Genomic DNA, 16,251 nt, shown 5'->3' with positions numbered 1-16,251 from the left:
AAAAATCGGAGGTGCAAAGGGACTTGAGAGTCCTTGTGCAGGATTCCCGAAAGGTTAACTTGTAGGTTGAGTCAGTGGTGTGGAAAGCAATGTTAGTATTCATTTCAAGAGGATTAGAACTATAAAAACAGGGATGTAATGTTGAGGTTTTATAAGGCACTGATGAGGCCTCACTTAGACCTTAAGACATAGAAGCAGAATTGGGCCATTCAGCCCATTGAGTCTGCTTCACCATTTCATAATGGCTGATCCCGGATCCCATTCAACCCCATACACCTGTCCTCTCGCGATCTCACTTGATGCCCCAAACTACTGGGGCATCTTAGGTATGGGGACAATACTCCAAGTGCAGCCTGACCAGTGTTTTATAAAGCTTCAGCATTGCCTCCTTGTTTTCATATTCTATTCCCCTTGAATGCCAACATTTCATTTGTCATCTTTTCCACATACTCAGCCTGTGAATTAACCACCTTGGAGTCCAGCACGAGGACTCCTAAGCTCCTTTTTACCAAAATGCATTATCGTACATTTCCCAACCCTGTATTCCATCTGCCACTTTTTGCCCATTCTTCCGATTTGTCTATGACCTGCTGTAGTTGCATTTCTTCCTCAGCACTACCTACCCCCTACCTATCTTTGTATCGTCTGCAAACAGTCATCAATTCCACTATCTAAATCATTGACGGACAATGTGAAAAGTAACAATTCCACTAGTCCCTGGCAGGCACTGAGCGAAGGCCCCCTTTATTCCCACTTGCTGCCTCCTGCCTCTCAGCCATTCTTCTATCCATGCCAGTATCTTTCCTGCAATGCCATGGGATTTTATCTTGTTAAGCAGCCAAGTAGCCTCGTGTGGCATTTAGCAAACACCTTCTGAAAATCCAAGTAAATGACATCCACTGCTTCTCCTTTGTCCACCCCTGCTTGTTACTTGCCTAACAGATTTGTCAGGCAAGATTTCCCTTTACAGAAACCATGCTGACTTTAACTTATTTTATCATTGGTCTCCAAGTGCCCCAAAACCTTATCCTTAATAATGAATGCCAGTACTTCCCCAACCACTGAGATTAGGCTAACTGGCCTATAATTTCCTCTTTTGCCTTCCTCCCTTCTTAGATTGAAGTGACATTTGCAATCTTCCAGTCCTCCGGGACCATGCCAAAATCAAGAGATTCTTGAAAGATTATGACCAATGCATTCATTATCTCTTCAGCAACCTCTTTTAGGACTCTGGGATGCAATCCATCTGGTCCAGGTGACTTACCTACCTTAAGACCTTTTGAGTTTGCCTAACACTTCTTTCCTTTGTAATAGCAATGGCACTCACTCCTGCTCCTTGGCACTCACAGACCTCTGGCACACTGCTAGTGTCTTCCACTGTGAAGATTGAAGGAAAGTACTTAAGTTCATCTGCCATTTCCTTGACCCCCATTACTACCTCTCCAGCATCATTTTGCAGTGGTCCAATATCAACTCTCACCACCTTTTTATTTATATGAAAAAAATAGTATCTGGCTTTATATTATCAGCTAGTTACCCTCGTATTTCATCTTTTACCTTACAGCTTTTTTAGTTGCCTTTTGTTGGATTTTAAAAGCTTTCCCGATCATCCAACTTCCCATTTACTTTTGCTACTTGAAGTATTGTGAGCAGTTTTGAGCTTCCTATCTAAGAAAGGATGTGCTGACATTGGAGAGGAGTTCAAAGGAGATTCCTAAAAGTGATTCCGCGTTTGATTATCAGTATTTGGCTCTGGGCCTGTACATACTGAAATTTAGAAGAATGAGGGAGTATTGGGGGTATTTTCATTGAGACCTGTTGAATGCTGAAAGGCCTAGATGGTGTAGATGTGGAAGGGATATTTCTTATAGTGGTGGAGACTAGGACCAGAGGGCACAACCTCAGCATAGAGGGACATCCATTTAGAATAGATGAGGAATTTCTTTAGCCAGAGGGGTAGTGAATTTATGGAGTTCAGCCATAGGTGGCTGTGGAGGCCAGGATATTTTAGTGTATTTAAAGTTGATAGTTTCTTGACAAGCTAGCAAGTAAAAGGTTATTGGGAGAAGGCAGGAGAATGGGGTTGAGAGGGAACTGGATCAGGCATGATTAATTCTACTGCAGTGTCTTGTGGTCTTACAGCAGATTTGAAGTTCAGTTAACTTAAACTAAAGGATTGCAACCAACCTTGGGCCTGTAGTACTCATGTCTGGCAGTATAGGCAGAATTAGGTGCAATATTTTCTTTCTGCTTTCAGGCTGAACATCTATTGATCTTCCTGGAATATTACAAGCTTTAAAAATATGAATTATATCAAGCCTGTAATCTTTTTGGATGACTTCTAGTGGCTTTAGTGGGTTTTCATAACTTGTGATTTCATACAAATTCAGTCATTTGTTTGCAACCATGTTATTTTGCCTTAAGTATTTATGCCCGAAAGAACTTTGTCAAAATTGTGTCTAGTTAAATTTTAGTAACCAGAAGGAAAAAGCCATCTTTTCTAGATCAGCTTTTGTGTTATGACATCTAGCATCAGCCCTAGACTTCAATGTCTTGTCACATTTATCATCTTAGTTAATGTAGGCTTTAGTATCTTGGATTAGGGAAGCAACCGGTGGGAACAGTGAAGCCGCCACCATTTGTTAAGCACTGATCCCTGCAAGAGGAATACATTGTGGTGGTTTTCATACCACACGAAGAGGAGGTGTATTATCTGGGGCCAGGGATGACCAGCTCTTCATGTCAGTGTTCTCTTGAATATTTGCTACTTGGACAGGGTCAATTGATTCCAGTGGATTTGTTCCTTACCAAAACATGGTCTTTAGTAGTGAAAAAGAGGCAACATTTCTTTCTGTAAATGGTAATCATGCCAAATCAGAAGACCATTATTAGCTCATTTATGATTACTTGATTTACTGTGTGTTGTTTCCATTACTTAAAGAAAATCGGCTATTGTTGGTGGTTTTTGCTTGTTGCAATATGGCATGCTAGTGCTGTGGAACCAAATGTTTTCCTTTTTTGCTCCCAGTAGTATCCGCCCACTTTCTGGTCATGTACTGAATGAGCCAGAGTGCTCTGGACACTCAGCTTCAAGCCAAGAAGCCCAGCCTTTTCTGCATTCATGTTACCTTGAAATTAAGGTGGTAAGGAATCCCTATGGATGTGGTTGATAAGTCACATGAGAAGCTAGCTTGGGTGTAAGTTGGTACAGATCAGCAGAGCTAAGTGGTTTATAGTATAGATGTGTATCAATGCATGAATGTCTAAAATCTTTACACTACAGGATTATTTTATTTACCATTCTCCATATCATTGTTTTAAGATTTCTCTTCAATGAGACTATAAAATTGGTTGGTGTTGTGTGTCATTTTATGTTATTTGCAGAAGCTTGAATAGAAATACTTGTCAACTTGCCTGTGGCCAGTTAGATCTTGGTTATTGAAGATGAAATAACAGCTTAATCTTGTGCATGGTTCCTCAGTTAGTGTCTTTCATTAATGCTTTATTCAACAATTTGGTTAAAGTGGAGTTTGTCGTACTAAAGGTGGTCATGGTGTCCTTTTGTAAAATTGAAGCCTATCCAAGGCCAATCAAGTTAAATATATTCTCTGGTATAATTTATTAGGAGGGCTTTCTTCAGCTGCTGGCATACACTGACTGAAGGAAAGTATCAATCCTGGTTCTTCCATTGAACCACTGAACAATTCAGTCCTGGACATCAAACCATCCAAGACCAGGAATGATGGCGAATGGTTAGCACAAAGTCAAATGGCAGGAAGAGACAAGGGTGAATTTCTGGTAGGTGTGTTTTGAGCATAAAAGTGGGAATATTTCTAAAACATTTTATCCTTTGGATGGTACTTTTAATTATTAGTGCTGTGAACCTTGCCCCATCCAAATTTCCTGTTTTAATTTTTCCACATTGAAGCTTACTGATTAAACAATGAAATCTCTGGATTAAAGTGGAAATTGCTGCACTTGTATTTGTGTTTTGGTGTCACGCATTCTGTATTTCCTCTCGTGTTTACATCGGCAATTTGGCTGCTCTTGCTATTTTTCATTAGCACCCATCTAATTTCAAAGTTTGCGATCATTCCTGTTCTTGTGGAAAGTTGTTACTGAAGGAAGCATTGAACTAATTACCTTAAAATTGATCCAAAAAACTTTGAGATTTAAAAATTAGCAAGCAAGCAACAAGTAAGTGTAACAGTCAGCCCCAGGCAAAACTTCTCAAAATTCTGTAAATGGGTTCAAGAGGCAACTTTATTTCTGAACTAGATACTGAGAGGATTGCTGATGGGAACTGATGATGTCAGAGTCCAAATAGATCCTGAAGATTTTCTTCAGTTTACCAGCTGCCCAATTGAAACATTTTTTTTATTTTTCCTGTGGCTGCAGTGTGTCCCAGTGTTTTTATGCAAGGAAGGTTATTTGCTTTGCTGTGTTTGCGCCTAGTGAGAACTTTGGGAAAAGCAAATGTCCTGACTGACCTACAGGATTGTAATTTGAGGTGTCCTGATGGATGTTGAACTGAAATTCTTCTATTTCGACTTGTTTCACATTGGTGGAAGATAAATATATCTTAAATGTGTAATGATAAATGTATGGTTATGAAACCTGCAGAAACTACCATACAAAACTGTTGGGTGAATCAAATGTAAATTTAAAGTATGAGCCACTTGCAACCCTGTGGATGTTTATTGCATTATAGAAAATGTCATTTATAATATTTAGTGGATAGCTTCAAATTTCCTATTAGTCTTCATGTCCCTCTTCAGGCGTTTCTGATCTGTCAGCAATCTGCCTTTCTTAAAATATTGAAGCTAAATGAACTGAAAATCAAAAACAAAATTAAGTAAATGAGTGGATGATAAGGTAAAAGTTAAATTGAGGGGCACATCAGCCACAATCTGACAGGACCAACTTGCCAGGGTTAAGTGTACCACCCTATAATACTTCAGCAACGCACTACTGTGTGTTTTCATAGCTGTTGTTTAGAGGTGCTGTTTAAATGCAAGTTATCGACTGGAATATTTCCCTTATCGCCCTCTTCGTATGTATGGCAAAGTATCATATCAAAAGTGTTATGTTTCTTTTATGTACTGATCTGAGCACCATGCAGTTTTACATTCAAGGCTATTATAGTTGAAAATATAAGGAGAAAAGTTACTATGTTCAAACTGCCTGAAAATACTTTTGATAAAGTGATGATAAGGAGTTATAACAGTTGTAGTTTCTTTTTTTATATATTTACAAGTTGCATGGTTGGGGTTACAGTTACAGTCCAGAGTCAGCTCATGTACAGAATTGAATATGTGCATTTTTGATGAGTACTTCAATATCAAACGTCCTGTATCTCAAATATGATATGAACCTTTGTTTCATTGCTAGTTCATATTATTCTGAATGACGTTAAAGATTCCTTGGCACAGTCTGGGAGCTATAGCAGCCGAAATATATTTGTCTGAAAATAATTTTTAGTACCTGATAAAGTAATAGGTTACGATGTGTTTTGCAAATTGTTAGGTGAAGATGGCATGTGTCTTTATATAATGCATGCTTACTTTACAAGGAAAGATTGTGGCATTTTCATACTGAGGGGCTTAAGATATATCTATCTGTAGCTTAAAGATTTATTACTTATTCCTTCAAATGTGCTCGTTTCCAGTTTCCTGGCGCTTTATAATCTTGCTTCAGCTAAATTTTTATAATATATTTAACAATAATTGGAGAGAAGGGAAAAGAAATTGCTTGGTGTGTCTGTAGTTAGAACGGGAGAGATGGAAAACACATAGTTCAAAGGTGAACGTAATCTTTCACTGTTCTGTACCACACTGCATCGTTGATTTCTCTCATAGTGCGCTATTGAATTCCATCCAGAGTACCTGGGGAGGTCAAGTAGTTACCTGCCCATGAAGAGAGACAACTCCATAAGATGTAGGAGTAGGGTTAGGTCATTTGGCCCATCGAGTCTGCTCCACCATTTCACCATGGCTGATCCATTTTCCTGTCAGCCCCAATCTCCAGCCTTCTCCCACCATCCCTTCATGCCCTGACTAATCAACCTCTGCCTTAAAAGGCTGGTTAGGTTAGTGCCTCCCAACGTGTGCAACAGCCTATGGTAGTCAAAAAGCTAAGAAATCTGACTAAAAACGTCACTAAACATACCTTTTCTGGAGTAAATTGTTAAATTATCGAGGCAAATTTCGAAGGATGAGCCGAGATAACATGTTGCAAAATTGTTGCAGATGGAAATCTGGGTACCGAGCTGATCTGAAGAGCTTGAGGGCAGCTTCGGGCTGGGCCTGGAGTGAATCGCTGGGCATTGTGGTCTAGGTCCCAAGTCCTTCGTGGTACCCGGGTCTCAGTGCAAGGTACGATCCAATGCTTGGATAATTTAAACACCAGCCCAGTCGAAGGCGAGAGGCCATTTTGCTTGCTCTCCACGATCTTCACTCCTCCCTCCAGGGGGCTGGAGATTCCAATTTAAATGCTGGCCCAGATAGACTGAAAAGACGGTGTCAGTCAGGACGTGAGCCGATTTCGCCTGTTCTCCACAGTGATGATTTCCATGGCACTCTGTCTATGAAGATTGGCCCGGCTGCTGTGCTCCTTGCCCACTGACACGATGAACTGATAGTGAAGCTTTGGGCCTCCTCTGGGCTGCTCCGGGGTTCAGATCTGAGGACTCAATTTTAGCTCGGAATGCTGTTGTGTTTGCTTCAATTGTTTGCATGATTTGTTGGCAGAGAATTCCACAGATTCACCAGTCTCTGGCTCAAGAAATTTCTCTTCATCTCTGTTCTAAATGCACTTAATTGATTTACAAAAGGCCAATGATTTAATGTATTTGCTTGCTGCCCTAAGTAATATCTTTTTGATCCCTTTACTCCTCTGGCAGAATGAATTAACACACTGGTTAAATTGTTGATCCAGTAATATTTTCATTTGTGGAGAAAGTGTTGGAATTGTATTGTCATGAATGCAGATAAGAAGCTTACTATCTGTCTCTGCTAACTCTAGCCATTTTCTAGATTGTTTCACCTGTTTTATTTACTGTTATCTAAGATCTCCATTTGGAAAATCTTTTCCTGCTCTCTGTTTTCGGCCCAGCACATTGTTGTACTTCTCCCCTGGTGAAGTCTGTATGAACTGAAAGCAAAGTTGTTTAATTTCAGGCTGCAGAAATATTTTGTTGACATAGTTTTGTGCTTTGCTCAGTTGGAATTTAGTAAAGCTTCAGCTTGTAGACATATGTCACGTGCCCTGTAAGCTGATACATTATTTACGTAGTTACTTTACTGGGTTGTTCTGTTCCTGTTTATTGCTGCTGGCTTCCAGTAATGAGTAGGACAGCTGTTTAGAGTAGTGAAGACCCAATAGAAAAAATGTTTTTCTGATGGTTTTGCTGCTAAATTGGTCATTTGTTTGTTTGAAGACAATCGCTTAATATTGTGATGGCTGTTCAAAGGTAGTTATCACGTTTCTGTCCAAAATTCTGAAATGTTTAATGTTGTACCATTAGTTGTTGGACAATGAGCTTGTATCTTGCATGCAATTTAGTTACATTTTAGAAGGTAATATTTTCCCTATTTTCAATGTGATTGATTGTTGAGAGCACAGTATTGTGTAACATTGAATACTTATGGTTGACTATATATATTAATATTGTAGGTACAGGCAGTCTCCAGGTTACGAACGAGTTCCGTTCCTGAGTCTGTCTTTAAGTTGGATTTGTACGTAAGTTGGAACAGGTACATCTGGTATTATTTAGCGTCAGTTAGTTGAGCGTTTGTCTTAGCATATAGTATATATTTTATCTTTCAATGCATATAAAACACTTAAGAAACGTATGTATTTCAATAATTAAACCACTGCGTTGCTTAGTAATAATTGCAGCTTTCATCGGGGCAGGGCCTTTCATGTGCCCCATTATTCTTACTTTATCCTTTAAAATTGTTCTGATCGTTGACCGACTGTAGCCTAATGCTTTTCCAGTGACCGATGACGTTTCACCTCTTTCTAATCGCTTTATTATTTCCACTTTCTTTTCAATCGTGACCGTTTTCTGTCAATGGAACAGAAACACTGCGGATTCAGCAGCAGCTGCGGGCAGTGGGTCCTGAGCTCCTCTGGGTCCTAAAGTCCACCCGCAATGAGGCAGGTTAAATGGGACAAGTGTTTTAGGTGCTGACAGGAAAGGGGGGGGGGGTCAGGGTGAATCTTGCTAAGAAAAATTTAAGCCAAGTACAAATAACACAGTGTTAACGACAACGTGATCTGACTTAAAATGGCAGACGGCGTTCTCCTTCCTCGAGCCGATGAATTTTTAATAGGCTTTATGGCAGACCGTTCGTAAGTACGAGTTGTTTGTAAGTCGGACGTTCGTAACTCGGGGATTGCCTGTACATACAAGAGCAGAATTAGGCCATTCAACCCATTAATTTATAGCTAAATATGTTGTGGACTCTAATATTCTGTCATTATATGTATTAAGGAATCATGTTCATTAGGTTGTATCTTTAAAATGTGGCAGTCACTAAAGTTGTTTAAGCTACATGTTGACAAGAATGGAACCTGCCAAAATTTGTGGATTGTATAGTTGCACCTGCTGATAATTAATATTTTGTTTGGTTGCTATATGTACTATGATCAGATAGTGATATATTGTGGAAAAGTTGTATCTCATTAATTAGTCATTTTAATTTATTCAGTTAACCAGTTTTACTAATTTGCCTTGGGTGCTAGGTTCTGACAAATAATTTTCCCTGATTATATCGTCTGATGGTGTATTTTATTATTGTGAGCATAAGCCTGAACAATGGAAAATCTGAGTCTGAAACAATTAGTGAAGTGAATGAATCCCAAATTTAACACTCAGATCTTTCTGTAGCATGAGATATAGAATTAAGTAAAATAAATATATACTTGCGTCCAATCCTGAGTTTGCATTTTTCTTGTAGCTTAACTTGCCCATCTTAATTTTCTGTGGCAGATGTCACGCCACCTGAATCTGGTTATTTTATAGGTTAATTGTTATCACTGGAATGCTGTTATCTCTAGTCTGAGTACAAGACTCTTGTCTGTCTTGTTCTCTTGGGGTGTCTGTCTGTTCTTTGTTTTTGTATCACTTAATAAAATAAATTAGCAAGCTTTGTGCCTCATTCTGAACTTCTGAAAAACCCCTAGATTGCAAGAGCATCAGGATCCAACACAGGTTTGTCACTCTAGATGTCACCTAGTTGTTGGAGCTGATGAGTGTGTTTAGGAATTGGTTGTTGGGGAAGTTGGTCTGAAGTAGGCTGTTGATATTGATCCTGCTGGGGTATTTGTCAAATTTATTAAGAAATGAAGGTGTATCTTTCAAGAACTTGGTGGCACCTGCCTGGTTAATTCATGTATCAGAAATACGAAAACTAGGATTGCTGCACTCTGACCCACGTGCTTTCTGTCAGGTCAGGCTTGAGGTCTTGATCATCAGCACTTTTCCTCAGACAGGCAAAGTGCTACAATGGCACACTGAAAGTGATGATGGGTAGCTCTGTAGTTTCCAGGATTTTGTTGTGGATCTTTTATTATCAAAGGCACACATTGTACGGCAAAAGCACTTTATAGATGACCTGATTGCACATGTTAACTGCAAGGAGTATTCTGTCCTGACCTTTAGTTGCTCCTCTGACCGTGATTTGCAGATTGCCCTCTGTATGCATACAGAAATGTCAGTTTAGGAGGGGTGGTCTTGGTTCTGGGATAGGGCTTATGGAAGTTAAATACAGTGCTATGCAAAAGCCTTGGGCACATTCATATATAGCTAAGGTGCCTCAGACATTTCCACAGTACTGTAGTAATTTTATGTATTGCAGTGTACTCCTGCAGAAAAGCAACTTTGACGTGTGAGTGATGATAAACATGATTCTGATGTGGGTCTGTTTTGTGGGCTGAGAGTAGGAATGAGGCGGGGAGTGAGGAATCATGGCTAAGAAAGGGGGAAGGGAGACGGGAGTGAGCGGGAAGCACCAGAACCAATTGTAATCAATGAACCAATTGTTTGGAATCTAATTTTCCTTGCCTGGTGACTCAGGACTGGGTGTGTCTGCACAGCTTCACCCGGCACTCCATTTCTGCCACTCTCTTCCTGCGGCACTCTCCCTTGCCATTCCCAACATCCTTTGCTCCCGTCACATTTACAAACTCGCTTTCTGTTCCATGTTGACAAATACAGTACTGTGCAAAAGTCTTGGGCACCCTAGCTATACATGTGCCTAAAGCTTTTGCACAGTACTGTAGTTTCCACTTGTTCTACTCGGTATGATGGAGATAAGCCATTTTGTTGGAATTGAATTGCAGTATAACAGCAAAAGCCATTGTGTATCCTTCCTTGATACCAGTCTATGGTGAGGTTTTAGTAGATGCAACATAGAGGTAGAATTTCTGTGGGCAACCAACTTTGAGAAGGATGATCTACTGGCCCTCTTGGCTAATGAGTCAAAAGTCTTTGAGGATAGTGGTTATGCATGGTGGTTGGTGTGTTGTTCTTGGACCTGACACATAGTAAAGTTGACGTGCAGTCTGCCTGTAGATGGGTGGAAACCACACTGTAATGTGTGGAACAGCTCTTGGGTCTCTGGAAGGAAAACCCTGGCAATGAATAAACTGTGGAAATGGGGAGGTCCTGGTGTAGTGCCTGCATTGCAAAATGATTATGATCCAAGTCTCCGGCATGTCCTTCTCTGACGTGGTTGGTGAAATTTTTTTGTAACAGGAGATTCATTCTGACAACTTTTACAACTTCACGGGCTTCTGAGTTTGTTATTTTTCTGTTGGCATATGGTATTTTAATGATCTGCAAGTCTAGAGACAGCAGCAAAGCAGGATTTGTGGGATCAGTTTAAGGATATTTGTGTCACTGATGGTAATTGCTAAAGTCTTCAGACTGCTGATTCTTGTAAAGTTATCTTGCCCCTTCCATTCTTGCTTTACCTCTGTTCTTGACCCTCAGCAGGATGTCAGTTTAGGCCAAAAAGTCCTGAAGAAACAGCATACTTCTGGTTATCACTGAGTTACTGGGCCTTCTGCCAGCCATTTGTTATTTTTATATCATTTTCTGATGAATACCAAGCCTGTAAAGTTGTTTACTTCCCTTTAGACATGGATTTGAATCTTGCATATCTAGGTAAATCTGTCCTGAATTTTGTCATTTGCATCACCCCAAGTCCTGGTAGACCAACCAAAGGTCTCTGTGTAGGTGATAATAGGGTGAAATTTGGGACAATCTAGACACTGATTTTTTGTTTTGTTCCTGCTGGTTGTCATATTTGTGAAGGTCTATCTGTGCTGACTATATGGGGTTCTTGAGATTTTCAGGGTTTTTTTTGCTGTTGGGGGGCCAGCTGGATGAAATAACAAAATTGGGTAATTGTTAGTTCAATAATATTTAACATTGTGTGACTGATGCTCTTTCTGTCTTGGATGATAAGACCATAAGATATAGGAGCAGAAGTAGGCTATTTGGCCCATCGTGTTTGCTCCGCTATTCAATCATGGGCGGATCCTATTCTTCCAGTAATCCCCACGCCCCTGCCTTCACCCTATCTATATCTATCTCGGGTAATCAGAACCTATCTATCTCTGCCTTAAATACACTCAATAACTAGGCCTCCACAGCCGCTCGTGGCAACAAATTCCACAAATTTACCACCCACTGACTAGAAGTAATTTCACCACATCTCAGTTCTAAAAGGACGTCCTTCAATCCTGAAGACGTGCCGTCTTGGCCTAGAATCCCCTATCATGGGAAATAACTTTGTCATATCTAATCTGTTAAGGCCTTTTAACATACCATACAAGTGCCAATGACTGGATTATGGGGAACAGCTTTGGGACCTCTTTCTACCTAACAAGTACTGGCATTGAAGCCACGGAAGGATTAGCATACCTGTGATATGTGCCTGTTTCATTTTGTCCAAGGGTCAAAGATGAAATCTTTCTTTTGTAAAATTTGTAGCTTCCAGGGTTGAAGCATGTGAGCTGATGCCTGTAACTTGTGCATTGAAGGAGCTAGTGGATCATAGACGCGTCACGTAATGAATGAAGAGGATCATGAGACATTCACTTATCACGGGCGAGTCACAAATTTCTCGTGATGGAAAACAACACATGAAGATGGCATTCCTCTTTCAGACGTGTCTTGACGTTTGAGTTGGCCATGAGGCGTGTCTTGACGTTGTGGCCGTGAGGATCCATATGCTTCAGGTCCTGGAATTCTTATTGAGGATTGAAGTTGACTGGGTGTGACAGCCTTTAATCTGATGTGGCACTCTCAGTAATTACATGGGCTTGTAAAGGACAAGATCTTATTTCAGTGATCACGTTGATTTGTTGACATGGATCCAAGTGTCTGGGAGGATGGGTCTGTTGTATTGATGCTAACATCCACACGTGGGTATTGTTTTTACTGGTGAAAGTATTTGTATACATTTCATAGCCTTCAAAATTTAGGTATTCATTCAAATGTCCAACAAACTTTGATCTTTCTATAGAAATGTTACTCTTAACTCTTTCAACATAGTACAAGGTATAATTTTCCAGCTTCCTAGGGTAATTCTCCACTAGTATGGTGGCTAATAGATTGTATGGAGCTGAGAACACTATTCCACCACAAAACTGGATTGATATTTCTTTGATACTGAACTTGATATTTTTAGAAGTGAATTGGAGTAAGTTGTGGCTTCAGTTCAGTCTGCGCCTGAAGGAGAACCGTAAGAAGAAAAGGTGAAAAGTCACAAAGGGACCATGGTGACATGATGATCTTCCTTGGTTTCTGTTAACTAGTTCCATCTGAATTGTCTTTGCGTAAGAACAATTTACTATATCTTTTGTTTTGCCAAAAGCCTCATTGGATGTGAAGAAGCATCACTGTATAATGTTCCAATATATTAAAAAAAATCTGAAATAAAACTGGTGTTTATTCTTTTGCATATGATTGGAAAATGCAAGTTCAGTTTTATAGTTCTTGCAGGAACACAGAGACCATTAACATTCTGTTTGGTGCAATGCTGTCAGAGTGTTACTGACAATCTTAAATCTGACTAATGAGATTAGATGAATTTCCAGGGTGACCTTACTGTGTAAATTCCTTTGAGTCACACAGTTAGAATGAATATTTGGCTCAGTGACTGATAGAAACTCGAGCAAAAATGCCTAGTTGCCTTGAACCAAATTTAAATGGCTTGGTTGTTGGGAGATGGCAATTGTGATTTTGGTGTGTCCAAACTGAAGTAATTTTCATACTTCAATGTGCCTTATACATTTTTATATGCTAAGTATTGTTGATTTCAAGTTAACCCCTTGAACAACCCAACATTTTCCTGATATGTGTTGTACAATATTCAGTGAAATGTCTAAAATGTGTTGAACTTTGTGAAACTAATTATAGTACAGATTATCAATTCGACTGGTACCTCTAGTATTTAGGGTGGGTGTCGATAAATCCAGGTAGAGGCAGGCGTTATTAGATTTAGCCGCTGGAGCTGATAATGCATTTAAAGCATCTATAACTCCTCAACGTTAAGAATTTAAAGGAAAATATTTGGTGATACACACATAGTGCTCCTAATTTTAACTTTGTCCCCTCCACATCAGTAGGATTTTGAGATAGATAACAGCATCTGCACTAAAATAGAAAATTTTGGAAGAACTGAGTTAACCTTTCATGTCATCTTTCCTCAACCCTTCCCATCCACAAATACTGCTTGACCCATGAGTATTTCGATAGTTACTTGTGTTTTTAACCCATGTAATACTGTAATTATGATTAGTAGGGAATCTCCCAAGTTCAGGAAAATGAATTTGGTGCCGATTTTATGATATAGTTTTGGTTATCTCAATAAGATTTAAACTAGCCGTTAATGATTTGACTGGAGAATCGAAAGGAAGCTAGTTGTTTTATCCTTAGCCTTGCTTTCATGCAGTTGTTTAGGCTTTAATCCATTTTTGTGATATGATATCTAGTTTTTCGTATGCCTTGGGAATGTCAACAATGGCTTAATAACAATACTGTCCTCTGTCAGGTGGTTGTGGATTTAAGTAGCACGCTGTGAAAGCACTTGAGAGCATTACCAAGGGAGAATCTATTCCAGCACCCGTTATTCCTGTTCTCATTAATTTTACATTTGCTTTCATTGAAGCAATGCCTTGATTTTATAATTAACTTTCTTGTCAAATTCCTCCTTGATCTCATCCTTCATTATCTAACTTCAGTCCTGCCAGATAGCTATAGATGCACAGTTGTTGTCTGTTGCATTTCAGATTTCAATATCCCAGCCTTCTTTACTCCTCGGAAGAATGTTGGCCTTTGGGATCTAATGGCATTTAGACATAAAACCGATAATCTGGCATAGTTTGGCTGGACAAATGGATTTTGCAGATAGTTGAATGTTATTATTCTTTTAATGCCCCAATTCAATTTCAGTTCACTACTTTTCGATCTTGTACATTATTATCATGCAGTGAACTGATCAGTATAAAGAACATGCATACTAGAGCCCTGGTGAGCAGAAAGGAAGCTACCTGTCAAACCATCAGGAATTCTGTATATTTGAATAATGGATTATTGGAGTTGTTTTGCAATTGGAGGTAAGGCCCATACATCCAGGAATGTTCTGTCAAAGCATAGTCCAGGAATTAAATGACATAGGGCTCAAAGTTTGTCATTGAACTCTGCCACTGAACTCCACATTGGACCTCTGGTGGCACCCAGTCGTGCTGAGATTCTTCAGCATTAAGATGGGGTATTGCCTTTTGAAAACTATGTCATGTTAGAGACCGCAGTGGTTTCGATAAGGATTGTAGGGTTTTGGATTTGACAAACTGGCAAGCAAGTTATTTTTTTAAAGTACTGTTTTGGAATAGTTTGAGTTTGTTTTTGATTAACTTTAAAAATGAAGAAAAATTAGCTTTAAGTTGTAGCTTTTTTAAAAACAAGTAAATAAGCATTTGGAAAATATGAAGTGTTACATTTTGGGAGATCAAATGTGGAAGAACAGTACACTTAATAAGAAGACCCTTACAGTGATGTGCAGAGGCATCTTGGGGTCCAAGTCTGTAATGACTGCGCAGGTTAATGTGGTGCTAAAGAAAGCATATACCCAGTGGCCACTTTATTAAATACACCTGTATACCTTGTTAATGCAATTTTATCTAATCAGCCAATCACCTGGCAGCAACTCAATGCATAAAAGCATGTGGGCATGGCCAAGAGGTTCAGCTGTTGTTGAGATGAAACATCAAAATGAGGAAGAAATGATTGACTGTGGAATGGTTGTTAATGCCAGACAGGATGGTTTGAGTATCTTAAACTGCTGATCTCTTGGGATTTTCACACACAACAGTCTCTAGAGTTTACAGAGAATCGTGCAAAAAAAAAAAAATCCATTGCGTGGCTGTTCTGTGGGCAAAAATGCCTTGTTAATGAGAGAGGTCAGAGGAAACTAACCGGATAGGTTCATGCTGACAGGAAATTGACAGTAACTCAAACAACCATGCAATACAACTGGTATGCAGAAGAGCATCTCCACACAACATGCTGAACCTTGAAGTGGAGGGCTACACCAGCAGTAGACCACACAGGGTTCCACTCCTTTACTTAATAAAGTGATCACAATGTATAGCATGCTTGTCTTTATTAGTCAAGGAACTGAGTTTAAAAATCTGGAGAGTTATATTACAACTTTATAAAACATTGGTCAGGTTACATTTAGAGTATTGCATTCATTTCTGCTTATCCTATTATAGGAAGAATGTTAAGACTTTGGAAAAGGTGCAGAAGATGCTTACCAGGATGCTGTCTAGATCAGAGGTCATATTTGGGTTATTTCCTCTGGAGGGTTGAGGGAGTTCTGATAGGGTTAAGATTGAGAAGCATAGAGTAGATGGCCTGTATCTTTTTCCCAGGGTTGAAACGCCCAATACCAGAGGGCATGCATTTAAGTTGAGAGGAAAAGTTCAAAGGAGATACCTGGGACAAGTTTTTACAGAGGAATGGGCTGCCAAGGTTGGTGGTGAAGACATACCATAGAGGTGTTCAAGAGGTTATTAATAGGCACATGAATGTGCATTAAATGAAAGTAAATGAACATTTTGTAGGCTGAAGGAATTAGTTTAGTCAGGCATTTGATTACTAATTTAATTAGTTTGACACAATGTCATGAGAAAAGGACCTGTTCCTGTACTGTAACGTTCCATATTGGCTTT

The 16,251-nt window shown here is 39.5% G+C and overlaps 1 protein-coding gene across 6 annotated transcripts in view; it reads left to right on the top strand.

Moving 5' to 3' along the window:
* fubp3 (far upstream element (FUSE) binding protein 3) overlaps window positions 1-16,251 on the top strand; it is a 97,087-nt gene that overhangs the window by 12,593 nt on the left and 68,243 nt on the right. Inside the window, exon 2 of one of the 6 annotated variants that reach the window (XM_063073552.1) lies at window positions 3,626-3,798. The exons of 4 other annotated variants lie outside the window; for them this stretch is intronic. In XM_063073552.1, coding sequence (XP_062929622.1) covers window positions 3,769-3,798 — 30 coding nt within the window. In that variant the 5' untranslated portion in view covers window positions 3,626-3,768. Of the gene's footprint in view, window positions 1-3,625; window positions 3,799-7,327; window positions 7,472-16,251 lie in introns of those variants that run through there. One more of the 6 variants, XM_063073554.1, reaches the window with a different exon arrangement.

The sequence above is a fragment of the Mobula hypostoma genome, chromosome 21 (genome assembly GCF_963921235.1).
Source record: "Mobula hypostoma chromosome 21, sMobHyp1.1, whole genome shotgun sequence".
NCBI lineage: Eukaryota > Metazoa > Chordata > Chondrichthyes > Myliobatiformes > Myliobatidae > Mobula > Mobula hypostoma.
Note: the sequence above shows the minus strand (reverse complement) of the source record. Positions and strands in the feature narration are given on the sequence as shown.